At 33.6% G+C, this 27,463-nt stretch overlaps 1 protein-coding gene across 3 annotated transcripts in view; it reads left to right on the top strand.

Annotated features, from left to right (window-relative positions):
- Erp44 (endoplasmic reticulum protein 44) overlaps positions 1 to 27,463 on the top strand; it is an 80,865-nt gene that overhangs the window by 25,340 nt on the left and 28,062 nt on the right. For 2 of the 3 annotated variants that reach the window (XM_027930971.2, XM_071600781.1), the window contains exons 2-6: positions 2,113 to 2,185; positions 3,835 to 3,874; positions 8,621 to 8,736; positions 23,784 to 23,968; positions 25,442 to 25,557. In XM_027930971.2, the coding sequence (XP_027786772.1) occupies positions 2,113 to 2,185; positions 3,835 to 3,874; positions 8,621 to 8,736; positions 23,784 to 23,968; positions 25,442 to 25,557 (530 nt within the window). Of the gene's footprint in view, positions 1 to 2,112; positions 2,186 to 3,607; positions 3,702 to 3,834; positions 3,875 to 8,620; positions 8,737 to 23,783; positions 23,969 to 25,441; positions 25,558 to 27,463 lie in introns of those variants that run through there. The other variant, XM_027930972.2, reaches the window with a different exon arrangement.

Raw genomic sequence — 27,463 nt, 5'->3', positions numbered from 1 at the left:
TGTTTTATGGCCTGATTCAGGGGAGAAGGTAGGAGAGATCTTTTCCGCTTCTGCTGTTTGTTGTATGCCCATGTATGATATTGTGATATAACATGTCCTGAACCACATCAATAATAATGACTAGTAAGGGACTTCTCATCTTTCTAGTTATTTTTTCAGGCATTAAAAATAACAAAATTATGTATAAAGTCAAGTTATTTGGCAATTACAGTCACTTAGGTGTTTTTTGTTAGTTTTGTTTTATTTTTGTACTGGGAGTTGAACCCAGGCACTTAACCCCTGGGCCACATCCCCAGACCTTTTTTATATTTTATTTAGAGACATGGTCTCACTAAGTTGCTTAGGGTCTCAGCCTCCCAAGCTGCTGGGATTATAGGCATGTGTCACCATGCCTGGCTCACTTCAGCTTTTAGAAGAGTATAATTTATCGGTGCTGGCAAACATGGTCATCCATTATTGGCTACACCATTATGGTAACTTGAATATAAGCCTTCATTTTATCCTTAGGTTTTCCCCTAAAAAAAAAAAAAAAAGAATTGAGTCTATAGAAATATAAATTAGCTGGGATTATTTATATGCTAGTATAAAGGTGTCTCTATATATCATTTAGATTAAATTGTTGGTGAATTATAAAATTTTGAGTCATTGCTATTGAGAACTATAAGTGTCCGTGAAATAGGTGGCCATACTTTTCAGTACTCTGATCAGATCCTGTCATTGATTGTCACTCAGTAAAAAGCAATGATTCAGTGAATGAATTTCCATACCAAATTCCGTTTTGAACAAAAAACTTTCTGGGTAGCAAATACAGTTTTCTACAGATGAAACAAAAGAATAAATATTACTTTTTAAAAAGCAAAAATCTGCTGGTTTAGCTTAAAATTTATCTTTGTTTTACAGATGGCAGGTGAAGATTTTCTTGAACTTTGGATTTCAGATACCAAAGTAAAAACAAAAATATTCTTTTCCTCTATTTAATAGCCTCTTACTTAATACATTTTTATTATCACTAAGTGAAACTAATGCAGGAAGAACTTTTGCTTTATAATTATGGCAAGTCTTTTCTCAGTTCTTCATTAATTTGCTCTCAGAAACATGATGGAATCGAGTTAGCAAACAGCTTTGCTTTTATATTAATACTTTCAAAACTGATAATCTCTGGCAAATTTTTTCTTGTGTGCTGTAGAGATAAAGGTGTTGAAAGTATTTATTTAAATGGGTGAGTAAATGTCAGTTTTCCCAATTGTCTAGAAACAATTTCTTTTCTGTGTTTAGAAGTACAGGAATTCTCATTTTACCAGTTTCTAGGCTGGAGAAATTAATATTTCTCATATTTCATTGATATAGTGTTGGGTTAGAATAGTTAATAAAGATTAAAATCATTTGATGATTTTCTAAGGAACACGTGGATCCAATTTTACTCATTAATTTTTATTTTTTTATTGGTGCTTTATAGATATACACAAACGAGGAATGCATTGTGGTGTATTTATACATGCACTTAGTGTAATTTTGTTGTTTACTCTGCATTTCCTCCCTTTTCCTGTCCTTCCTCCCTGTTCTTTTATCTCCTTTTTCTACTCCACTCATTTTCCCCATATGTTTACAATCTCTCTCTCTCTTTTTTTATTTTGCAAGAGCAAAAAGTAAATATTATTTAAGAAACAGAACAGAGAGAGAGAGACAGACAGGAGGGAGCCCAGAGCTGGTGTCTGAGGGAGTGGGGGTATCTTGCCCCTTAAGATTTTAGTTTTCCTTTCTTCTCATGCCCCTTAGTCCTCTTATCTTGCCTACCTGGTGACCAAAAGGCAGGCAGAGAGCTGCAGGGGGTAATCCTTCTCCTTTCTCCCCAGGCAGTTAGCAACTGGGTGATGGGGAGTGTTATATATCCATTTCCTTTTCTTTGATAATCAGCTACCTGTCTTTTGCCCTGGTCTCATTACCCCCTCTGATTAAGGGAATTCTTATTTTGCTGTATAAGGAAATGGACGATGACTACTCTGACTCCTTCAGGCTTAGAGGGGGAAATGTGGGGCATATTCATTAATTCTAAAAACTGCTTTATTTGCCTATTTTTTGGAGACATTAATTTCACATTTTTTAAATTTTCAGGTAACTTGGGTTTTTACTCCTGTAACAACTGAAATAACAAGTCTTGACACAGAGAATATAGATGAAATTTTAAGTAAGTACATCAATATTTTAAAAGTATATTTTCTTCTCTGTGAAGAGTTTATATAAAAAAACAACAAAATCTCAGTTACTTAGAATAGTTGAAGCTCTGGCATTCTAATTCCATGGCTTATTGAATTTTTTTTTTTTTAAATAAAGCACTTTTGCCTTTTAGTTTTAGTAAAATTTCTTTAAAAGTGTAAGTCTTCTTTCTTGTGTTACAAGTAATGCTTTTAGTCTTTTTTATTTCTTTGTCTTGATGTAGATGCCATTCTTAACAAAGTATTTCGCTGAAACTGTTTAGAGGTTTGTAGTTCTCACCATGCAGCACTACATGTTAATGTCTTTAGGACACAGCATAGATTTTTTTTTTTTTTAATAAGTTACCTATTCTGATCTCTTACAGTGTCATGGGTTAAGTTCAATAAAGGTTTTATTTAATGCGTTGGTTTTTGACATTGTGATTATGGATAAAATTAACTTGAGAGAAACCATTTCTGATTTTTAATAATAATAAAGGGAAGGTGAAGATATGGTTAATAGAGGATCACAATTTAGGGGCTTTAAGAAAATGTGCAATTAAACATCCAAAACACACAAAATCTAATGAATTAGTGGTGAAAGGGATTAAAACATTCATTGAGCATCATACATTGTTTTGTGTTCCTAGAACTTTAAATGATAAAAAAGTCTATTTCCATATTCTGGGATCTAAAGAGCAGTAGTTCTATAAACTTACCAGGTTTCAGAATCACCTGGAGGGTTTATTAACATCTGTACTGCTCTGATGACCCCAATTTCTGTTAGAAACTGCTAGACCCATCCAAATTTGCATTTCTGTAAGTTGCTAAGTGATGATGGTGTTTCTGGTTCAGGAACTACAGTTTGTGAACCACAGCTTTAGATTGAATAGACAAGTGGATAAAACGCGCTTTATGGTAAAAAGGGAAAGGAAATTGAAACTCATGTTTCATTCTCACACCTTTGGTCTTCCAAATTCTGGAATACCTTTGTGTTTTAATTTTGTTACTGTTTGGGGAATTTAAATTTCTCTAATTAGGTTTAGGCAAAGGAAACAGTGCTATATCTTTCTCATGTCTTTACATCCTGATATGCAAATGGTAGTAAGTTATTTTTACAACAGTGAGTAACTGTTCAATGGATAGGAACCACAAAAATGTACCCCTTGTGCAACATTGTTAATTATTATAGGTCACTTGTTGCTACTAGATGGGACATCTGAAATTTAGAAATAGCTTAGTTATACAGGTCTCTTGTGAAATAGGATTTTACTTACAGAACTAGTTCTCAGTAATTCTTGAATATAGATAATCAACAAATGGATCATTAGAATCCAGATCATTCTGCTTTAGGAGAGTAGGCTAATCAGTAGCTAACTTGATTGATCTAGATTTGATTTCCTTTTTGTTTTATATTCATTTAAGATGCAATGAAAGTGGAGGGTAGAGGATATAGAGAAAAGGGGCAAATTATATCGAAGCCATCCATGACTGTGCATGAGTTTCTGGGTGAGAGAGAACTTAACTGTTAGTGTGGATTTTTAGTTGGCCTTTATAAAGGGGAAAGACCATAATGAAAATCGTATCTTTTTGTCAGAATTGTGTAGACACAAATAACTTTGGTTTTGTTTCTCAATTTCAGACAACGCTGATGTTGCTTTAGTAAATTTTTATGCAGACTGGTAAGTAATCTTGTTTTTATATTTTGTTTTGTTTTGTTGCTGAAGGTGACTATTCCTGTGATAGAGAGTAACGAATAGGAAAACTTTCTTCTATTTTTTTCAAGATAGGATTTCATTTACAAAATCAGTTAAGGCTCAGCCACATATAAATATCTTAATTTGGCAAGAATTTGTTTTAAGAGAGAAATATAACTGATTCCATTATGCCAAATCTTCAAAAGAGATAACATATGACAAAAACAGTAATGCAGTGTTCTGTGCTGACTGTGGAAAGAGGGCAGAGTCTAGAGATCAGAATTTAGGTGTGGTAAGTTTAGAAGAAAAAATATTGTTGATATTTTTCAGTTTATGCAACCTGCCACCCCTTGCAGGGAGCCTTTACTTAATATGAATCGGATCCTGACTTCTATGTTTATGTGGTATCCTATAGACCACTGACCACTTCCTTTTTCTTACTAGAAATTGAATATCTGTAATCCAAAATGTTTGTGACCAGAAGTGTTGCAGATTTTAGATTTTTTAAAAAAATTTTAAGATATTAGCATAGACTTTCCCAGTTGAATGTCTCTTATCTGAAAATCCAAAGTGTGAAATACTCCATAATCTGAAACTGTTTGAGCATCACCTCTGATTTTGATTTTGAATTTTCAAATTGGAGATACTTAGCTTGCATGAGGTTTACTCTTATTTTATCTCTTTGTACCTTTGCAAACAGATTTTGATGGCAGAGGCTATGTCTTACTGGTATTCCCAGAATCTAGAACCAAGACATGATATATAGTACTTTAAAGAATGTGTTGTAAAAATAGGAAGCAGGAAGATTTAGCTAGAGAGAAGTTTGAAACACTGGCGTAATTTGCCTTTAAGGGCTTACTGCCTAGGCTACCACTGTCCTGCTTCGGGCTAGCTACAGTCCAGCAGTTTATCTAGATTTCTGCAGCAGTTTCCTCACTCATTCCTCATTTATGTCTTTTTCTATTTTGTTCTCTTTAATATAAGCCAGGGTTCTTTTCTACAGTGCAAATTAGATTAGTTTACACTCCATGTTAAACTTCTTACGTGGTTTTCCATTACCTTTTGGTTAAGTTTAAGCCCTTACTTTGGCCTAAAAGGCCCCTCATATTTTGGCTGCTTCCTATCTCCACAGCAGTGTCTTGCTTCTCTGCACTCCCGTAGTCTGCTTGTTATACATAACTTTAAATTCTTGTGAAATTCTATATTCTTTCATCACTGAACTCATGATATTTCCTCTGCCTGGATAGATTACTTTCTGTTCTCACCCACTTTTTAAATTAGTTAAGTGTTAACATCTTTTAATAATTTAAGTGCCATTTTCTTCAGGCCATTATATCAGTATGCCTACTCCTACTCTCAAGTCAGATTAGGAATCTTTCTTATACACATTTCCCCATTTTACAATAACTTGACTTATGATTTTTTTTTTTTACTTTATTATGATACAAAAGTGATACACTTTCAGTAAAACCATACTTTGAATTTTGATCTTTTCCTGACCTGTTGGTACATGATACTGTACTCGATCTTCATAGTGGGCAGTGGTGACAAGCTGAAGCTCCCAGTCAGTTGTGTGATCATAAGGGTAAACAGCTGATATTCTACAGTTCCCTCCCTTTGTTGCTGAACTATGATGTTTGGTAGATAGGTATATTAGGTGCTTTTCAATTTAGGATAATTTTAGCTTATGATAGGTTTATTGGGAAATGACTCCATTTTAAGTTTGGGAATGTGTGTAATTCCTATAACACCCCAATCTTACCCAGTGGAAGCACTTTTGGCTGTGCTCCAGTTGATAATTCACTGCTTTGAGGAAATAGTTACCACAGCTATATTTTTTTCAACATTAATTGCTAAGCACTTTGCATACTACATGGCTAAGTACATATAAATATGCTGAATGAACATATGTTTGATATAGATATTTAAAGAACTTTAGTAAAAAGTTGGAAATATACAGAAAAAATATCCTTTATAAAATGTATAACAAAGATAGCGTTTTCTTCTGGGTGCAGTGACGTACACCTCTAATCCCAGCAACTTGAGAGGCTGTGGCAGGAGGTTTGCAAGTTTGAGGCTAGGCTCAGCAACTTGGTTAAACCCTTAGCAACTTAATGAGGCTCTGTATGAAAACAAAAAATAAAAAGGACTGGAGATGTAGCTTAGTAGTAAAATGCCCCTTGGTTCAATTCCAAGTAAAAAAAAAAGAAAAAAAATCCAAGGTAAATTAGGCCAGATATAATATTTGTTAAAAAATTTGGTAGAAGATTATCTAGGCAAGTCTACTTTAAAAATAAGAAAAGTGAGATTCAGAGGAGTAAAGTATTTCCCCAGGGTTACCTGATTAGATTGCAGCAGAGGAAAAACTAGAACGCAATTCTCTTGGCTGAAGAATTTTGTTTGCATTAAGAAAGAAAAATAGAACATACTACCAACCTTTTGCAAAAACTGAATTGGAGATGTGAACTAATTTCAATTACTTAGGAAAACATTCTACCTAAGGAATGCCTGAGCTGTTAATGAATTAGTATTCTTGTATTCAACTGAGAAAAGTGGGATAATTGACTGTAGGACATGGACATATTCTCTGTGGTCTCAAAACTAGACTCTGGATTCTCTCTGGAAGTAGTTCTCTCATAGAGCTACCTAAAAAATAACTCCTATGCCTCAGAGAGTAATAAACCATAGTAGGTGCTTAATAAAGCTGTTATGTGCCAGACTCATCTGTGTTGTTTTTAATGCTCAGAATTGCCCTGCAGGTAGGTATTATAATTTCCATTTTAGGTTGAGGAAGTTGAGGTTCAGAAAGGTCATACGGCTTAGTAAGTGGTGGAACTGGGATTTAACTCAGGTATGTCTAACTCCAAAGCTTATTTTCCCCCCAAGTAGAGCACAGTAGTAAGTGGCCCCTAAGTGTCTTTGCAGACATTTTCCTGTTTGGTTGATTTATTAAGGATTAATTTAAGCACTAGATAGGAGATTGGGATCAGATGATCTTATGGCTCTTTCAATAGATTGATTGCTTTTTTGATGTTACTTTCATAAATGTAATATTTCCATGTGGGTAGATGTGTATGAAGGTACAATAATATTGGAAATGAACTTTTATTTCACCTTCCCCTTTAGACTTTTAGTATTAAAACTGATGTAATTTTAAACATGAACCTGTGCTTAAATACTTGCTGGGCAGAAACTGGACAGTCCACAGAGAAGGAGCCCTGGACGTGAGTCTTTACTTTGCCCTTAAGCCAGAAGCCTGATCATTATTTCTTTACTAGGTCATATCCAAATTTCTTAAAAAACTAAATCAGTCCCTGGTGTTCTCTTCCCATTTCCCTCCACTTATCCTATTTTCAGCCAGTTGTAAGAACCCACAAACCTGGAGTCCTAGCCTCTCTGGTTCCTCCATTATATTAGCTTATTCATTTAACAGACATCTATTGAGTGCTTATTAGAATACGTAGTCCCATAAGACCCGGTCCATGATGTCCACAGACCCTTTCCACCTATCCCAGATGGGAGAGATTTAAGAATGCTAAAAGAGGAAAAAACCACTTGAAAGCAAGAGATTGAAGATACAGATCCTTGATATATTTTAGGACATCTCCTTAGGAAGTCAGGTGAGTAGGTTAGAAGAAATGTATACAAGAAGAAATAGGGAGGAGGTATAATATTTGCATCATTTCATATTCTATACAGTATTTTTATTGGATTATAGCTAATATATATGACATAATCACACAGAGATTAAAGAGTTCACAGGCTTCACTTAAGTAAATTTCTTGCTGTACAAGGGCTCTGGAAGCAGTAGTAGCTGTTGTAATTTGTTAACATAGCTTCAATTCCATATGAGAATGTCCATTCTAACCCAGTGATTGAATGTATTGTATACTGACTCTTCTGTTTCTTCTTAGTCCTTTTAATGACCTACAGCATGTATTTGTGAAACTGGTTGGCCTGATTAAGGAATAGTCAGAATTAGAAGTAAGAAGTTTTAGAATTTTATAGGCTTTGCCCCCCCCCCCCCCATTTTTAAAGTAACAAAAAGAAAGAAGAGGAAAAATGGACATGAAGGCTTTGAGAAATTTAAAATATTTTCTTTGGGACTTGATACATTTAGTGTTTTTACAGATATACTAAATTCATAATAAGGGGTAAATCTTGAGGGGAAACGATTCATCAGATGCTATATATCCTCTAATACAACTTATTTATTGAATATACATGAATATACTAACTTGTCTCTGAGATTTGATAGGATAGCCAGGTGGATTAGAATAATATTTGCAATAAACTTTTGTAAGAGTTTGTACAGTAGTATAAAAATATGTTCATTATTTAAAGAAAGCAAATTTCTTTCGTAAATGCTCAAACCTGAGTTGTTATAAATCCTAGGAATATATCTTAGAGGGAATATTACAGACATCTCATGGCTTCTGTGAGAGATTCTTAGATTCTTAGCTGTGAGTTCCCTAATACTGGCAGTTATCTTAAGGTGAAAAAACTAAAAATCTTTCAATTATTCATAGAGTATTTGAATTGGAGTATAGTTTTTGAATTCAAAATTGCCTTCATCTCCACGGAATGATATTAGAACCTGTGATTAAATAAATATGATTGTCTAACAAAGTTATTTATTTTACATATACTAAATATCAGTAGGTAATAACCAAAGTAAGATTTTATTACTTCTGCTTTTCACTTCTAATTGGTGTGCTTATCTGTGTATAGGTGTCGTTTCAGCCAGATGTTGCATCCAATTTTTGAGGAAGCTTCTGATGTCATTAAGGAAGAATATCCACATAAAAATCAAGTAGTGTTTGCCAGAGTTGATTGTGATCAGCATTGTAAGTAATTCACGAGGAAGTCTGGAAAAAACAATTCTGTTCCTTCCTTTCTACATGCATACTTTTTTTTTCTTTTTTGAAATGCCATGCTTTAAGTGGAGAACAAACCAAAATGATTCTAGCAACCTTGGCTAAATTGCTAATATTTAATCTATATATACTATAAAAGTTTGCTTGATGTTATTTTTAAAAGATTTTGCTAAGATTGACTTTGAGGTATAATTAGTTGTTACTGATGATAATTTTAGTGAGAGTGTTAAGAGTGTTAGTTAGACTTTCATAAAATTCCAATTTCTTGTGTTTTGCTTGTCTGTGGAATACTTGGTATTCAATCGTAGTTTTATATATACATGACAGATTCTCTTCCTTGAACTGGCGAGCTAGCAGTAATGTTTCCTCCTGAGTGCTTCCATTACATTTGAACTTTCCTTTCTCCTAGTACCAAATTCATTGTATTTGGTAGTTCTGGTTTATTGTGTTTTAGTTGTCTCATCAGCTGCACTTAACAGTTCTTCAAGGCAGGACTTTTTTTCTTGTTAGTCTTTTAAGTGGAGACTAAACCACTTACCTAATTTTTGTTTCTCAAGCATTTGAGTTTCTAGGAGATAGAGACTGCTTATTAAAAGCTTTTTACATTGAGTTATTGGCAAGTTGGCTAGAATACAGAGCTGTTTTTCTTTCTACAAGATTTTTTATCCTTTACACTTAATCTACTAACTAGAATTAGTGTGTGTGTAGGTATATGTATATGTATACACACACACACACACACACACACAAACTTTTTGTTTTAGTAATGAGGAAATGGAAATAAAGTGGCTTAACCGATGTTGCACAGCATGAAGTTATTCAAATTGGAAATAGAATCCTGAGCTCCTGACCAAATGCTGTCACAGACCAGTTTGCTTTTTTCTGTTCAACTCAATCAGCATTTTGAGAATTTATTGGTGTAGTACTATGCTAGGCAGAAAAGCATTTTCTTTCTAACAGCAGGTTATTTCAGAGTCATATGCCATATTTTTGTTTGCTAAGATTCATAACTAGATAGAATGAAGGGAGCCATAAAAGATTGTTATCATCACACTGCTTTCTGAATCTTTCCCTACTCCCTTCCATTGACAGAGAACATTGTATGATGTAGGCTCTCCATTCAAACCTTTCTATTTGTGTAATTAATTAGACATTGTAAGTGCAAACAAGAACCCCTACTTTTGCTGAATTTGAACTGAAATATCTGAATTTATACTCTTAATCTTATAGTCATTGGGAAGAAAATTGAATTACTTTTGAAATAAATCTGATGTCATTACTCTAATTGGAGAAATAGTCATTGTTCACATTCTTTTCAGTTCACTAGAGAGGGTTACTAATGAACATTATATTTGAAGGATCATGTATGCTCTCTAAATATTTTTTCTTTTTGTGTAAAATTCTTCATGTTTTAAAAAATGATAGTAGAAAATCCTTATTGGCAATTTATCCTCATTTTCTACTTTCTCTATGAAGGTTATAAGACAGACTATACTTTTGTTAAACCTTTATATGTCATTTAATTATAGAGGCTTTGAACTGAAAAGAACTTTAAGAATTCTATGGTTTAAAGAGAAAAGCGTGTTAGTTAAATTGTTCTTTGATAGAGTTTTTTTTTAGGAGAGATTTATTGAGGTATAATTGACATATAAATACACATGTTTAAAGGATACAATTTTATATATATATATATATATATATATATATATATATATATATATGTGTAAATTTTTAAAAAAAAAATTTTTGTGGTACTGGGATTTAACCCAGAGGTGCTCTGCCCACTGAACTACATGGTGAAGTGTCATTTAAGTCTTGCATATTTTTTATTGAATTGTTTATTTTCTTACTGACTTTGAGAGCTCTTTATAATACTATGATATTATTTCTTTTTTAATGTGCAATTTGCAAAATTATCTCCCATTCTACTCTCTTGAGAGTGTCTTTTTAAAAATTACGGTGAACTACATATAACATAAAATTTACAGTCTTAACCATATTTAATTATACAGCTTCAGTATTGTTAAGGATATTTATATTGTTCTGTAACCAGTCTTCAGGCTTTTATCCATCTCAAGAACTGAAACACTATGCTCACTAAACAGTATCTTCTCATTTCTCCTCCATGTCCCTTGGAAACCACCATTCTGTTTTCTGTTTCTATGAATTTGACTTCTCTAGATGCCCCCACATAAGTGGAATTGTGCAGTATTTATTTTTGTGACTAGCTTATTTCGTTTAGTATAATGTCCACAAAGTTCATCTGTGTTGTAGCACGTCTTAGAATTTCCTTTCTTTTTAAAACTGAATAATATTCCATTGTATAAATACAGTAATCCCCTCTTATCTATGGAGAATATGTCCTATAACCCTCAGTGGATACCTGCAACTGCAGACCATACTGAACCCAGTGTGTGCTATGTTTTTCTTATACATGCATTTTTAAGATAAAGTTTACTTTATAAATTAGGCACAGTAAGAGATTAACAAAAATAGTGAATAATAAAATAGAACAATTTTAACAACATACTGTAATAAAAGTTATGTGAATATGGTTTCCTTCTCAAATATCTTCTTGTACTTTTATCTTTTTACCTAAAGGAAACATTTTGTTTGTTTTTAATTAATTTATATTCTTTATTCTAAAAATTTTAGTTATACATGAGAGTAGAATGTATTTTGACATATCATACATACATGGAGTATAATTTCCCACTCTTGTGGTTGTATATGATGTGGAGTTACACTAACGTGTTTTTGTATATGAACATAGGAAAGTTATGTCCGATTCATTCTGTCTTTTCTGTTCTCATACCCCCCCCCCCAAAATTGGTGAACCTCCACTCCTCCTCTGACCTTACCCCACCCCCAGCCTATTGTGAGTCAGCATCTGCATATCAGAAAACATTTGGCTTTTGATTTTTTGGTATTAGCTTATTTCACTTAGTATGATAGCCTCCAGTTCCATCCATTTACAAGAAAATGCCATAATCTCATTGTTCTTTATGTCTGAGTAATATTCCATTGTGTGGATGTGCATATTTTCTGTATCCATCTATTGAAGGGCATCTTTGTTGATTTCATAACTTAGCTATTGTGAATTGAGCTGCTATGAACATTGATGTGGCCATGCCATTATAGTATGCTGATTTAAGTCCTTTAGGTCAAGTGGTGGTTCCTTTCCAGGTTTTCTGAGGAATCTCCCTACTGCTTTCCAGAGTGGTTGCACCAATTTGCAATTTCACCAGCAATGTATGAGTGTACTCAAGGAAACAAAATGTGACAAAATGCAAGGAAACATTTTATGACTATTTTTGACATATTGAAGTTGCCAGAATCACTACTTAGCATGGGGCCATTAAGATAAATAATGGTTACTTAAGCATAATGACCCTTGTAGTGACCACTACAGTCCATAGGATAACCAGTATAGCTAATAAGTGACTAAAAGGTAGGTAGCATATCAGTGTGAATATGCCGGACTAAGGAATGTATGTCCAGGCTGGGTGGACCAGGACATTGTAAGCTTTCATCATGTCCCTCAGAATGGTGTGAAATGTAAAACTTATGAACTGTATATTTCTGGAATTTTTCACTTAATATTTTTGGGCTATTGTTGATGTGGATGACTGAAAATGTGGAATATAAACTGCAGATAAAGGGGGACTACTGTAAATCATATTTTGTTTGTCATCTGTTGATGGACACTGGGTTATTTTCATTTCTTGGCTATTGTGAATAATGCTGCTAAGAAACATGGGTATACAAATAAATATCTTTTTGAGAGCTTGCTTTCAGTTCTTTTGGATATATATACCCAGGCATGGTATTGCTGAAACATATGTTATTTCTGTTTTTAATATTTTGAAGAACTGACATACCGGTTTGCATGATAATAGTAATGGTTCAAATGTAAGCCAGTTTACATTTCTTTTGTACTGATTTCTCCACATCTTTGCTAACACTTTTTTTTTTAATAGTAGCTGTTTTAATGGGTATGAGGTAATTGTGGTTTTGTTTTATATTTCCCTGATAATTAGTGATGTTGCTCTTCCTATGGTTTTCAGTCATTTGTATATCTTCCTCCGAGAGATGTTTATTCAGATGTTTTGCTCATTTTTAAATTAGGTTTTTTGTTTTGTTTTTGTTGCTGATTTTGATTTCTTTGTGGATTCTTATTACATGTATGATTTGCAAATATTTCCTGCCATCTCAGGTTGCCTTTTCACTTTGTTGTATATTTTGATGCATAAAGATTTCAAATCTAGTGTAGTCCAGCTTATCTATTTTTACATTTGTTGTTCATGCTTTTAGGTGTCAATATTCAAGAAGTCATGGAGGGGCTAGGGATATAGCTCAGTTGGTAGAGTGCTTACCTCGCATGCATAAGGCCCTGGGTTCAATACCCAGCACCAAAAAAAAAAAAAAAAAAGTATATGTGTCATGTGTGCTGAAAGAGAAATATATCCATATGTGATAAAGTATTGAACCCAGGTAAAGATATATGCAGGTGTTCATTATATTACTTTTTCATCTTTTCTGTAAGTATGAAGTTTTTCAAACTTTCAGATTTAAAAAGTTGGTATTAAAAAAAATCACTGAACCTGTGGTTTTTCATTTACTAACAAATCAGTTAGGAATGCCTTATTGCTGTAGTTTTTGAGGAAATGTGTTTGGACATCCACAGTGTACAGGTGTATCATGATTATTATTAATTGTAATTTCTGTTTATTTTCACTATGATAAATGACTTTCAAAACAATCAGTGAATTTAAAAGGAGTTTTTGTGAATAGATTTTTACTGGCATGGTATTTGAGGCCATTTCATTGGTCATTGGTCATGAAGCTAAGTGCCATTTTCATCTCTTCTTCCCTACAGATGTTAGGAAATGTAGATGGGCTTTTTGTGAATTTTCTCACATTATAAAGATGAATAATTCTCCCATTATCAAGTAGACACATCAATAGGTAAAATAAGGAAAACTAGCTTATACTATACTATACTATACTTATACCCAAGGACTTAACAAAGTACATTTTCTTAAAAGAAATTAATGTGACAAAATGCATGAATCAAGCCTTGCTTGCATATGATTTTTTAATCTCTTATAGCTGTTTATTACTTAATTAATGCCCCTTATCATTGAGATGCGATATGTTTAAATTTAGTTTTGAAATCTATCTGAGCCAGAAACCTTTATATTGTCCTGTTTTGTGAAACTGTTGTATATGTTATATTACAAATTTCTTTGTCAGTCCACTTTAAGAATTGAAGATGAGGTGAAGATCACGAAGTCAAGAAACAGACAATAGAATTAATTATAGGACAATATAAAAACATAATGACACTAATTTTCAGAAAGCATTTCAAATGCGTGTTTTCAAAGTAGTCCCTTTGGGAGGGAATACACCTACTCATTCCTTGGATCGTTTTGGGAAATCTTTAAGGAGTTGCCCTTTTTGCCTATTTTCTGGTCTCATCAGGAAAATGCATTGCAGTTTATATAGGTGGGAAACCTTCCTTTGGTTTGCTGCTTGCATTTTTATCTATCTCCTTCTCTTCCGCTTACCAGCGTCCTGTGAAGCTTACTGCCCTGCCTTTACCTCACTTCTATATATGCCTTTCTAGAACTTTCTTGGGATTTTCTTTGTTGAAAGTTTCAGCTCAATGGGATGAGAACTTCAGAACAGGAGAAAGAAAAGAAAGCAAAAGTGGATATTACAGGCTAATTCTACCCTATAGCCTCTTCTATTTCTGTGTATGAACTGAATTTGACAGCTTTGCTTATCTCCCCTTCACCCCCAAAATAATAGAGTTGGGAACTGTAGTAGATAATTTTGAACTTCTTCTGAGGCTTGATTTTTATCAGGAAGCTTACAGCTATCTAAGCTGAAGTGTATTTTTTTGAAATCCTGGTGTAGAGTTTGTTGTTTACCTCTGAAAACCCCTAAATTCTCTATTTGCTGTATTTAATGTAGGGAACAGACAAGGTATGAGGAGAACAAGAATAGAAAATGGTGGCGGGGGGGGGGGGGGGTGCGATCAGGGCAACTCGAAAAGAGACACAACATTGAGGCCCAGGAACCACATCTTATTCCTGTGCTGGCAGCTGAACAGATATCCCTCCTTGTTTTGCAGAGGAGTGGAGTGCTAGCGTTCATTTTGTCATAGATCTGACAGTTGTTCACTTAGTGTCTCCCATGTGGAGGGCCCATAAAAGGAAAATACATATCTAGAGAAGATCTATTTTATTGTTGATACTTTATATAGGGTGATAAGAAATTATCTGAGCTTTCTTATTTTGCACCGAGGGACTCTAAACTGATACATGTTTTTGGTATGATTGTATATTAAGAGTTTTCAGAATCTCATTTAAGGTTCTAGCCTATGGAAACAATTTGAATTAATATTAGCAGTAGCAGTATTAATTTATTAATCATAATAATAATGATAAAATGTAAGTTTTATAAGATTAGGGACCTTATCTTTTTATTCCCTGATCCTAGCCTTGAATTGGTACTTAGCAAATAGTAGGTGTTTAGCTATAGTTGTTGTAAAGATGGATGGGTAAATGAATAGCAAATGGTAACTAGAATTTATGAACTGTTACTTTTGTAGATACAGCATTAAATGGTTTAAGTAGATCAATTCATTATCTCCCAACAACACAATAAAATATTTTCTGCTGTATTTTGCCAAATCTAGTTCATCATTGACCATAAGGCATAATTTTATCTCCAGCTGCAGAAATGGAGAAAAACTGAACTCTATCACAATGCTTTCTTTCATTTAAAAAAAATTATACCTATCATTAGAACTGTTTTAGATTCATTTAGATGTAGTTTTAAAAATTGTATCATTAATGTGTTTACCTTTAAAGGAAAATAACTTTGTTTAAGGAATTCTGAAACAACTTCACATTCAGAGTCTGACTCTTGTGCAACATTTTCCAACTGAGTCAGTTTTTATGTTTGTCCCCACAATGTTGACTCTGTACCATTAAAAGTGTTGGTAATACTCTTGATTAAAGATTCTTATTCTCCTTTTTCTAGGAATTTTTTTCCAAGTTGCTGAAACCTATTTTGCAAGGATTAATGCTAGAAACTTATTTTTTTCTCTGTTGAAACATCACTACGAGTTAAGTAGCCGTCAGCCAAAGTCAACAAACTACAAACCAAAATGTGAATAATGGTTTTCCTCAGTGGTGGTTGGATTACAAATGATTCTTGTTTTCTTCTTTATAATTGCTCATTTTCCACAATTTCTTCACACACACATACATGCACATGTATGCATGCATGTGTACTTACACATACTTAAAATATGCTCTTGCTTCAACTGTGGAACCTGATCATATTTCATCTTCTGGAATCTTTGGGGAGTTTAGAAATAGAGTTCATCACTCTGATGGTAATGCTGCCTTGCATCCAGAAGATCCCATCAGTCTGCCCCTAGTGGGACCAGGTTGTCTGCTGACCTCCAGTGGTTAGAGGCTGTATGGCACTAAACAAGAGATGTTTTTAACGTTACTTTTTTTTTTTGTTAGGGCAGGACTTTCACACTCCCAACAGCATTTTTAAGAAAGAACTTTGTAATTGTCCTTGAATTAGGACATTCTCCCATATAGTAAGTTAACTCTTACCTGTCTTCCAATGAAACTTGAGCCTTTCTTTTTGGAAATGGAGACGCTTTTATAAAAACTGCACATAAATCTATATTAAGGCAAAATATAAAATGAAGAGTGCATGTACATTGAACAGTTAAGCCTGAATTCTGAGTAAGCTTCTAGGCTTGCTTTTAATTTTTATATTTAGGATTATACTTTTGTTTTTGTGTGGGTTTTTGTTTGTTTTAGAGGTGTATGGTTTGGAATAGAAAAAGTTCCATAGGCAGCAGTGGTCCTTGTCCTAGAAACAGGAGAAGAAGACCTTCCTGTTGAACTCATCTGGCTCTTTGTACTGAGTGCCATGGATAATCGTCGCAGATGAAGAGCTTGAGGCAGTTTCCACATTTGTAACCCTACTAGGCATTGGTGAGGCAGGCAGAAAAGACCCATCAAGGAAAAGGAAGTGGTCATTGAAGCAAAAGTACATGCTAATTTTCCAATCAGGGAACTGTTAACCTTCTGAAATTTATAATTCCTCTGACATCCATTTTAACATTTGATCTACCCAATTTATTAAAAAAAACTCTATTATACCCCTTAAGTAATTTTTTGTTATATTGTCAAAGTGTCACATCGTAATTATCTTAAAATCACTTTTGTCCAAAGCCTGTAAAAAGTCAACTTTATGTCTGATTATTGATCAATGTAATTTTAAGGTTTTTGTTCCTAAAGAATTGAAAACCACCACATTATGCAGTATACCTGCTGTATTTAATCTTCTTTGCTCCACAACCATAATTTTAAGGCAACCTAAATGTTGTAATGTTTCAATTTGTAAACAGACTCATTATTTCTTCCAGGATCATTGTGGTAGTTTTCTTGTTAGTAGTCTCTTGGTTCTTTGTTACTACCAGGTGAATTTTTGGAAGCCAACACTGTACTTTTATTGCTGTATATCACAAACAGGATAAAATTCAGATTTGATGATTATCTCTTTTTTATTTTTATTCTACTTCTGATTTGTGCGTATTTGTTTTTAGCATACTACTTTCTCATTATGTTCACTAATTCACCAAGTTTAGAAAGTTTAAAGTGTCATATTGTCTCTGGCAGTGCCTCTTGTTGTCCATTTTCACACTGATCTTTATGCCATAAATGGAAAACAGATGTTTCCTGTTACACTACTTTCCTTCTAAGTCCTTTCTTTCTTTTTTTAAAAAATGTGTTCTTTTTAGATACACATGACAGTAGAGTGTCTTTTGACATTATACACACATGGAGTATAGCTCCCCATTATTGTGGTTGTACATGACGTGGAGTTACACTAGTTGTGTATTCATATATGAACATAGGAGAGTTGTGTCTGATTCATTCTACTGCCTTTTCCATTCCCATCCCTTCTCTCTTCTCTTCATTCCCCTTTGTCTAATCCAGTGAACTTCTGCCCTCCCTCCCACACTCATTGTGTTTAGCATCCACATATGAGAGAGCTTCTGAGTCCTTTCTGTCAAATCTTTTGGGGATTAAAAAAATTCTTGGCTTCTTATTGGCAAATTAGCCAGCTCAGCTAGTTTAGCCTTATTTATTTTGAATATGGACCTAAATCGGACATAGTACTATTTTACATTCATAGGTCTTATATTATTAAATTTTAGGTTCTTAAATTACTATTATTTTTGCCAATATGAAAGACAAGTGTCATTTGGTAATTTAATTTATAACTTCCTGATTGCAGCTGAGTATGTTTTTGTGTTTATTGGCCATTTGTGTTTCATAAATTAAAAATATATATTCAGTCCGCTTATCCTTTTTGAGAGAGGTGGGTTGTTTCAAAGAGGAGAGTGAATTATACCCGCTTTGTATTCTACTTTTATTGATGTCTTAAGGAAGTTTCTAGAGAGTTCCACCCATGTATTACCTCTTTACTTTTGACTGATAGTAGGATTGCATCAGATTTCTAAGTCCCTACTGCACATGAGTTTACCCACAGATACCCAGGCAAAACACACAGGGAGGTTGCTATTATAATGACTAAAATAACATGCTAAAGATCTAAAAGTAACACTGACTAGTTCTAATTGGAACTTGTTTTTACAGATTTTATGGTTGATGGGTTTTGCTTTCAATTATCCTTTATCCCTAAGTCTTAGAATTTTTGTCTGTGTAAAGGTTACAAAGGTCCCTTTCAGGGTAATTTCTGTTTTTCTTACTGGGGAGAAGTGTTTGGATGTACATTCCTCAGTCCTGAGAGCATAGTCCAGAGGATAACAGGTTGTAAAGAAATGTAACATCCTATTGACTATTGCCAGAGCAGGATCAGAATGGCCTTAGGGAAATTGCTTTTGTTGTTTGTTGTTAGGGAAATTGCTTTTTTGTTGTTGTTGTTGTTTGTTTTGTTTATAAAGAAAGCAAGTGGTCCAGTTTATAGAATTATTCTTTAACTTCATGTTCCCACTGATCATGTCTGTGAGCAATCACCATGTTAACTTCAAAAAACTAGTTGGGAAGTGTTCCCTCTTTGTATCTTCTCTGGAATAGTTGTATAAACTTGGCATTATTGACTCCTTACATGTTTAGCAGAATCTGGTCGTTAGTAAAGGTGTCTAGGAATGGAGTTTAATGGAAGATTTGAATTACAAATTCAGTTTCTTTAATAATTTTAGGACCATTTATGTTTTCAATTTCTTCTAGTGTCAATTTTGGTAAGTTGTATTTTCATGGAAAATTCTCCATTTTATTTACATTTTTATACTTGCCATTAAGTCTTTGATAATAGCCATCAAGGGAAAATGCTTAGAAGTGTATTTTTGAAGGAGAAAAATACATTGAAAATTTATGCAGCGGGGTGTGGTGGCACATGTCTGTAATCCCAGCAATTTAGTAAACTAAGGCAGAAGGATCACAAGTTTGAGGATAGCCTCAGCAACTTCCTGAGGTCTTAAGCAACTTATTGAGACCCTGTCTCAAAATAAAAAAGGGCGGTCATTTGGCTGGGGTCAATCCCAGTACCAAGAAGGAAAAAAAAAAGTTTATGCTATAAAATATAGCTTAATGGTAGAGCACTTGCCTAACATGTGCAAAGCCCTGGGTTCTAGTTCCAGTACCACCTGAATGAATGAATGAATGAATGAATGAATATTTTAAAAATTTTATTTTATAGATAGGGTGTTATTTAATCACTTTAGTTTTATTTAAAAATTTAACAGATAACATTGTATGTTTTTATTGTGTACAGCATGTTTTGAAGTCTATACATTCTTGAATGGTTAAATCAAGTTAACAAATGTAGTACTGCCCACAGTTGTCAATTTTGTGTTAAGAACACATAATACCACCCTACCCTTTGTACATTTTCAAGAATTCTGTGTACATAGTTAATTGTAGTCACCTTACTATATCTAAATATTTTGAAGTTTGTTTCTCCTAACTGTAATTATGTATCCTTTGACTGATATCTCCCCATTCTTCATTCCCCCCTAACCACTGTGGCCTCTGGTAATTACCATATACTCTCTATTTCTAAGAGATCATCTTTTTAAATCTCACATGAGTGAAATCATGTAGTATTTGTCTTTCTATGCTGGGTTTATTCCACATAATGCCCTCCAGTTTTATTCATGTTATAACAAATGTCAGGATTTCATTTTTGTTTCAGTAGTTGAATAGTATTCAGTTGTATATTGTATACCACATTTTCTTTTTCCATTTATCTAATGATGACACTTAGACTGAAAAGCTACTACATAATAAAGGAAATAATCTACAGCAACAACCTATAGAATGGGAGAAAACCTTTGCAAATTATAAATTTAACAGGGGTCAATATCCACAGTATATAAGGACTTCAAGCAATTATATAGCAAAAATACAAATAACTCAATTTAAAAATGGACAGAAGACCTGGATAGACATTTGTCAAAAGAAAATACACAAATATACAATTGTCTTAACTATTGTGAATAGCACTGCCATAAACATTGAAGTATGGATCTCTTTGACATCATACTGACTTTATATCCCATGGGTATATACCTAGCAGTGGGATTGCTGTATCATATGATAATCTTTAGAGGAACCTCCACACTGTTTTTCATTATGATTCTACTAATATACATTCCCACGAAGTGAGAAAGAGTTCCCTTTTCTTTACATCCTTGCCAATACTTATTCTTTATCTTTTTAATAATAATCATTCTAATTGGAGCACAGTGATATTGTGTGTGTGTGTGTGTGTGTGTGTGTGTGCGCGCACGCTTGCTTCTTCCTTGTTAATTTTTGTGGTGCTAGGGATCATACCTAGGGCCTTGTATGCGTTAGGCAAGCCCTATGCCACTGAGCTACATCCCCTACCCCTCATTGTGGTTTTGATTTCTATTTTCCTGTTGATTAGTGTTGTTGAACATTTTTCATATGCCTGTTGGCCATTTGTATATTTTCTTTGGAGAAACGTCTATTCAGGTCTTCTGTCCATTTTTAAATTGAGTTTTTTTTGTATTTTTACTATATAGTTGTTTGAAGTCCTTATACACTGTGGGTATGACCCCTGTTAAGTTTATAATTTGCAAATATTTTCTCCCATTCTATAGGTTGTTGCTGTAGATTATTTCCTTTATTGTGTAGGAGCTTTTTAGTTTGAAGTAATCCCTTTTGTCAATTTTTGCTTCTGTTGTCTGTGCTTTTAAAGATTTATTCCCAATATCCTTGCTCAGACCAATGTCATAGAGCATTTCCTCAGTTTTGTATTTTTCCTTTATACTGAAGATCTTAATTTTTATGGCATTAGCATAATTGTTTATTTGCTTTATCTGTAACTTGTGTATATGTTAAGTTTCAAAATATTGTCAATATTAAATTTAAAAAAAATATTTTTTGTCTTAATGTTAAATATATCCAAAATTCTAAAGTCAAAACTGTAAAACCAAAGTATAGAGAGAAAATCTAAATTTCTTCTCATTTTCTCCTGGTATTTTTTGGAGGTTGGGGGGAACAAATGTATAATCAAGTATGTGTATGTGAGTGTATGTATATATAATCTCCATGTATATATGTGTTTATTTATATTTCTTTTCCTAGTTTGTTTTCCATATTTCTTACACAAAATATCTTTACATACTCTTTGTACCTGGCTTTTTTTTTTACTTAATAGTGTATCTTAAATGTTGCATTTGACAACATTCAGAGATCTTTTTTGTTCCTTTTTTTTGACAGCCTAGTACTTCGTTATTTGGGTATATCATAACTTTATTCAACCAGTTTCCTTTCCTGTTGATGGAGATGTGAGGAAATAATAACTTTTTAAAATTATTTTTTAAATTTATATATGACAGCAGAATGCATTATAATTCTTATTACACATATAGAGCACAGTTTTTCATATCTCTGGTTGTATACAAAGTATATTCACACCAATTTGTGTCTTCATACATGTACTTTGGATAATAATGTCCATCACATTCCACCATCATTTCTAACCCCATGCCCCCTCCCTTTCCCTTTCACCCCTCTGTCCTATCTAGAGTTCATCTATTCCTCCCATGCTCCCTCTTCTTATCCCACTATGAATCAGCCTCCTTATATCAGAGAAAACATTCAGCATTTGTTTTTTTGGGATTGGTTAACGTCACTTAGCATTATCTTCTCTAACTCCATCCATTTACCTGCAAATGCCATGATTTTATTCTCTCTTATTGCTGAGTAATATTCCATTGTGTATATATGCCACATTTTTTAATCCATTCATCTATTGAAGGGCATCTAGGTTGGCTCCACAGTTTAGCTATTATGAATTGTGCTGCTATAAACATTGATGTGACTTTGTCCCTATAGTATGCTGTTTTTAAGTCCTTTGTGTATAGACCGAGGAGAGGGATAGCTGTGTCAAATGATGTTTCCATTCCCAATTTTCCAAGAAATCTCCATACTGCTTTTCATATTGGCTGCACCAACTTGCAGTCCCACCAGCAGTGTATGAGTGTACCTTTTTCCCCTCATCCTTGCCAACACTTATTGTTGTTTGTCTTCATAATAGCTGCCATTCTGACTGGAGTGAGAGGGAATCTTAGTTTTGATTTGCATTTCTCTAATTGCTAGCAATGTTGAATTTTTTTCATATATTTGTTGATTGATTGTATATCATCTTCTGAAAAGTGTCTATTCAGGTCCATGGCCCATTTATTGATTGGATTTTTTTTGGATGTTTAGCTTTTTGAGTTCTTTATATACCCTTGTGATTAGTGCTCTATCTGATATGTGAGGGGTAAAGATTTGCTCCCAAAATGTAGGCTCTCTATCCACCTCACAGATGGTTTCTTTTGCTGAGAAGAAACTTTTTAGTTTGAGTCCATTCCATTTATTGATTCTTTTTATATTTTTTAGTTTTCGGCGGACACAGCATCTTTGTTTGTATGTGGTGCTGAGGATCAAACCCGGGCCGCACACATGCCAGGCGAGCACGCTACCGCTTGAACCACATCCCCAGCCCCCATTTATTGATTCTTGTTTTTAATTCTTTCGCCAAAAGAGTCTTATTAAGGAAGTTGGGGCTAATCCCACATGATGGAGATTAAGGCCTACTTTTTCTTTGGAAATAGTAACTTTTAAAAAAATATTTTCCATTCTGGAGACCAGAACATTGTTGCATGGATTAGGACAAGTATTTAACCTAATATTAACAGCATATTAATTTTAAACTTTTTTATTTCTATATCCCTGTAAACATTTATTTTGTAATATGGTATGCATCAATGTGTAGTGTGCTGGGGACTGAATATATTTTTAATTGGGGAGATAAATTATTATTAAATTATTTTAAAATGATTTCTCCAGGTGGTTTTAGTAAGGTAAGCCCCAAACTTGTGGCCTTTTCATTATACAGATGCCTTTGTGTAACTTAAAAGACCTCTATTTCTAATGGTATTATTTTCACCCTTCAGTGTATAGTTCAATTTAATCTCATTAATTTTTCACTCAGGTAATAGGACTCATCATCTTTATAACACCTCAAAGACATTCTCATTATAATTTTTCAGGTTTATAGATGATAGATCTATTGTTATTATAGATCTGTATTACCTCATTTAATCCTTAAAACAACTTTATGTGATAAAAATTATTATGCTTATATCATATGTTAAAAATGAGAGCATAGAGAGTTTATGAAATTTAAGTTCTCATATCCAGTAAGTGGAAAATTTGAGATTTAACCAGGTAGTATGAGTCCAGAACCTGGTCTCTTAATCAGTATAAACAAAAGTCATGATTATTATTTTTTTCCCTTTCTCAGAATGACATGAACCAAAAAGATCTTGTTTAAGTAATTGTAAGATATTTGACTGTTGAACTAATGGGCTCACCCTGACCAAGTAAGAGGTAATGTTAATTTTGTTGTTGTTGTTGTTGTTGTTCTTTTAGCTGATATAGCCCAGAGATATAGGATAAGCAAATACCCAACCCTCAAATTGTTTCGTAATGGGATGATGATGAAGAGAGAATACAGGGGTCAACGATCAGTGAAAGCACTTGCAGATTACATCAGGCAACAAAAAAGTGACCCCATTCAAGAAATTCAGGACTTAGCAGAAATCACCACTCTTGATGTAAGTTAACTTTTTCTAGATCAAATGACATTTCCTGTTTAGTTGATGTAAACAAATTCTAATGCAAACAAAGGATCTGGACATTCTCTTATATTCATTGCAATGGATTTGAAAAGTACATACTTATTGGGTTGAATTTTTCTTGAGTTAATTATCAAGAAAAGTGCTAATGTTTTACTGAACTTATAGATAAAGTATATAGCATACAGTAAAATTGCTCTAATTTGAATTAATTGCGAGCAATGTGATAGAAGTTAAAGTCAAATATACATAGCCAAAGTTACCATATTTTTTGTAGTGGAAACTTTCAGGTCTCCACTGCTTTAATTACTTCTTTGTCAGGTCTCTCTGTAAGTTTTAGTGTCTTCTAGAATAGGCCCCACTTAGTAAAACCCTTTCTTTGTACACTAAGTAGTGTTTTTAAAATAGTATACAACAAACAGAAGAAAAACAACAAAGTTTGGACTTTGTTACAGTCACTGATTGTCACTACCAACTTTGAAATTTGATTTTATTCTACCTACAAACTAATAAATTAGTTGCCATTTCATGGATGCTGTCAGAAGACTGAAGACTTCTGGGTCAGAGACAAAGGACTTTATTATTCACATCAAAGCAAACAGTGTGAGCATGTTTGTATTTTCCTTTTCCCCAAATCCTATGGAGGTAGCACAAAAGGCCTAGATAAATAGCTGCACATGTAGTGGGTTACATTACAAGAGGGAAACTCACTGTTTCAAAGCAAGCTTTTTGTAATTCTGCTTTTTGTCTAGGATGAAGTCATTACTTCATACTCAGTGAAGCTCCCTGCAAGCACAGCCCTGAGAAATGTCCTGGGTATAGAGTGATTAGAATCTTTAATTGTGACACATACAGTAAAATGTTTAAAGAGTTTGAAAGACCTGTGGAGGAGTATCTATCAACAGTCACAAGTTATGAGTTGTTGTGCTGTTTTAACAGATTTTAGAATTATATAATTTTGGAAAAGAATGTCACTGATAAAATAGTTATATTTCTTGAAAATTTAAAACAAAATGCTGCTAGGCATGATGGCTTATTCTTATAAACCAAATAATTCAGGAGATTGGGCAGAAGGATCACAAGTTTGAAGCCAGCCTCGGCAACTAAGCACAACCCTTTCTCAAAATAAAAAAGGGATGGGGATGTAACTCAGTGGTAAAGTATCCTTGGGTTCAATCCTCATTACTACTAAAATAAATAAATAAACAACAAAAGATAAAATGCTAGACAGAAATGTTTGTAGTTGTTTTTTATTGTAATTAAGATTGTTTAAAGCCCAATGTGATCTTTAAAAATTTTGGATTGGGTGTTAAAAGGTAAAATATACATTTATGGTTTATACTTCAGTTGAGACAGCTGGAGCTGTTTGGTTATCAGAATCATGGGTAAATGAAATAGCATGCTCAAGGAACTATAGTTTTTGCAAAATAATTAGATACCTTTTTTTTACAGCGCAGCAAAAGAAATATCATTGGATATTTTGAGCAAAAGGATTCAGACAACTATAGAATTTTTGAAAGAGTAGCAAGTATTTTGCATGATGATTGTGCCTTCCTTTCTGCATTTGGGTAAGTATTTTAGTTGAGAGTATATTTAGTGGGTCAGCTTGGCTGCCATGTTAAGTTCTCATTATGTTTGGTCACTTTGGGAAGATGACATCTCCAAAGTTATCTTGGTCCTCTTAAGTTACTAATAGTCTTTGTATCTGTCTCTGAATTCTTTTTTAAGGGTTTAAAAGTCTGTTTATTCTTTTCTAATATAGTCTATTCACTTTGTGAGTAAGAGGAAAAGAATGAGCCAGTTAACAGTGAAGTAATTCTAGCTTTTATTCAGCTCATTTATTGCACCTACCCTATGGCAAAATGGCAGCATTATTGTTGACAAACATGGGGTTCATTGTCTTTGTTCATTTGTCTCTCTACCACCTTTTCTTGTCTTAGAGGAACAAATCTTTTTTTTCTTATTTTTTTATGCTGATGTTCAAAACTGGGCCTTTATACATGCTAAGAATATGCTAAACTACACCCCCAAGCTCAACAATTCTCCTTTCTAATGCTAACCTGTTCACTGTTGTCCTTGTAACTATCCCTCTGGGGCTTTGATTATCAGTTGTCCTTGCTTTCTTGAGTTTTCACCCCGACTCTTCATGAACTGCTTTCCTTTTTTGAAAACATGCTTCTCTTTCCTGACCCACTACTTTTATCTCTCAAACTATGGTCTTATCTCTTTCTTTTTATTCCCACATTTTCCAAAGATCAGTGTATGCTGGTGAATAAAAACTTTGATTTCTTGAAAGCTGACTTTTACCTCCATCCCTCCATGAAACTTGTCTCTGCTCAGTTGCAAAATGACTGCTTAATCCACCAAATTCTGTGACCCTTTTTCAGTCTTAATCCCTTCCTTTTCTCCTTTTCTTTCTCTGCTGTGTCAACACCTTACGTTGAATCCCTCTTAGTTGATTTTTACCTTTCTGATATTTCTGACTTATTTTCTTTTTTGTTCTTTTTCTTTCCAAATGAAATCGTGGTTCTCTCCTTGATCCTCTCTTCTTCTTGGTAGTTATCTCAGCCATCCTTTGACTTTAATACAGTTCTTTTTTATTGTTGGCCCATAACTGTTAAGCTCAATTATAGTAGCTATTGATTCTAGCTCAGTATATCTTCTTCATTTTCTGACTTTATCCTTTTCCTTGCTTTAATGCTTTTGTAGATTTTGTTTGTGTGTATGTTTTATTGTTAGTATTTTCCATGTTTTTTTAGAGATCACTGTAAGAGTGATCTTCACTGTACAGAGTATTCAGAGGGGAAACTCCCTTTACCCCAACCCTTTTAATATCACTGCTTTCCAGCTGTACAGGCCTCCTGGCTGTTTCTTAGATTCTGCAGGCTCACTTCTACCACAGAGCCTTTGCCCTTGCTGATCCTGTATCTCTCAGAGGTCCTTTTCCTGATAACCATATGTAGAGAAAGCATGTCAATTTATTTTTCTTCATAGCATTCTTTCTTAACCACTCTTTTTAAAAAATATATGTACTCATTCAGACCATCTTTCCTCACCAAAATGTAAACTCTATGAGAGTGGGGATTTATAAGTTTTGTTTGCTGCTGTATATATCTAGTGCCATTATCATACTTTATACAAAGGAAGTGCATAATAAATAGTTATTGAATGAATGAATGAACTATGTTTGTTCTTTCTGTTCTTGCTGGTCATTAGTGTAGGTTAGCACCCTTTTCCCCATCTCCTAGACTACTTTAGTCAGAAACTAGAGATAAATTATTGTTTAATTAATCTTAAAATAATTAGGTGTTATCAATTGTCTTAGTAGTGTTTACTGTAGAATTCTCTCACCAAATATTTATCACATACATATTATGTGCCACATACTATACAAGGCCCAGGAAACAGAATTGGACAGATTTTTAAAAATTACTTTGTTATGGAACTTTATTTTCATTATGTAGATTATTTTAA

The sequence above is a fragment of the Marmota flaviventris genome, chromosome 13 (genome assembly GCF_047511675.1).
Source record: "Marmota flaviventris isolate mMarFla1 chromosome 13, mMarFla1.hap1, whole genome shotgun sequence".
NCBI classification, from domain to species: domain Eukaryota; kingdom Metazoa; phylum Chordata; class Mammalia; order Rodentia; family Sciuridae; genus Marmota; species Marmota flaviventris.
Note: the sequence above shows the minus strand (reverse complement) of the source record. Positions and strands in the feature narration are given on the sequence as shown.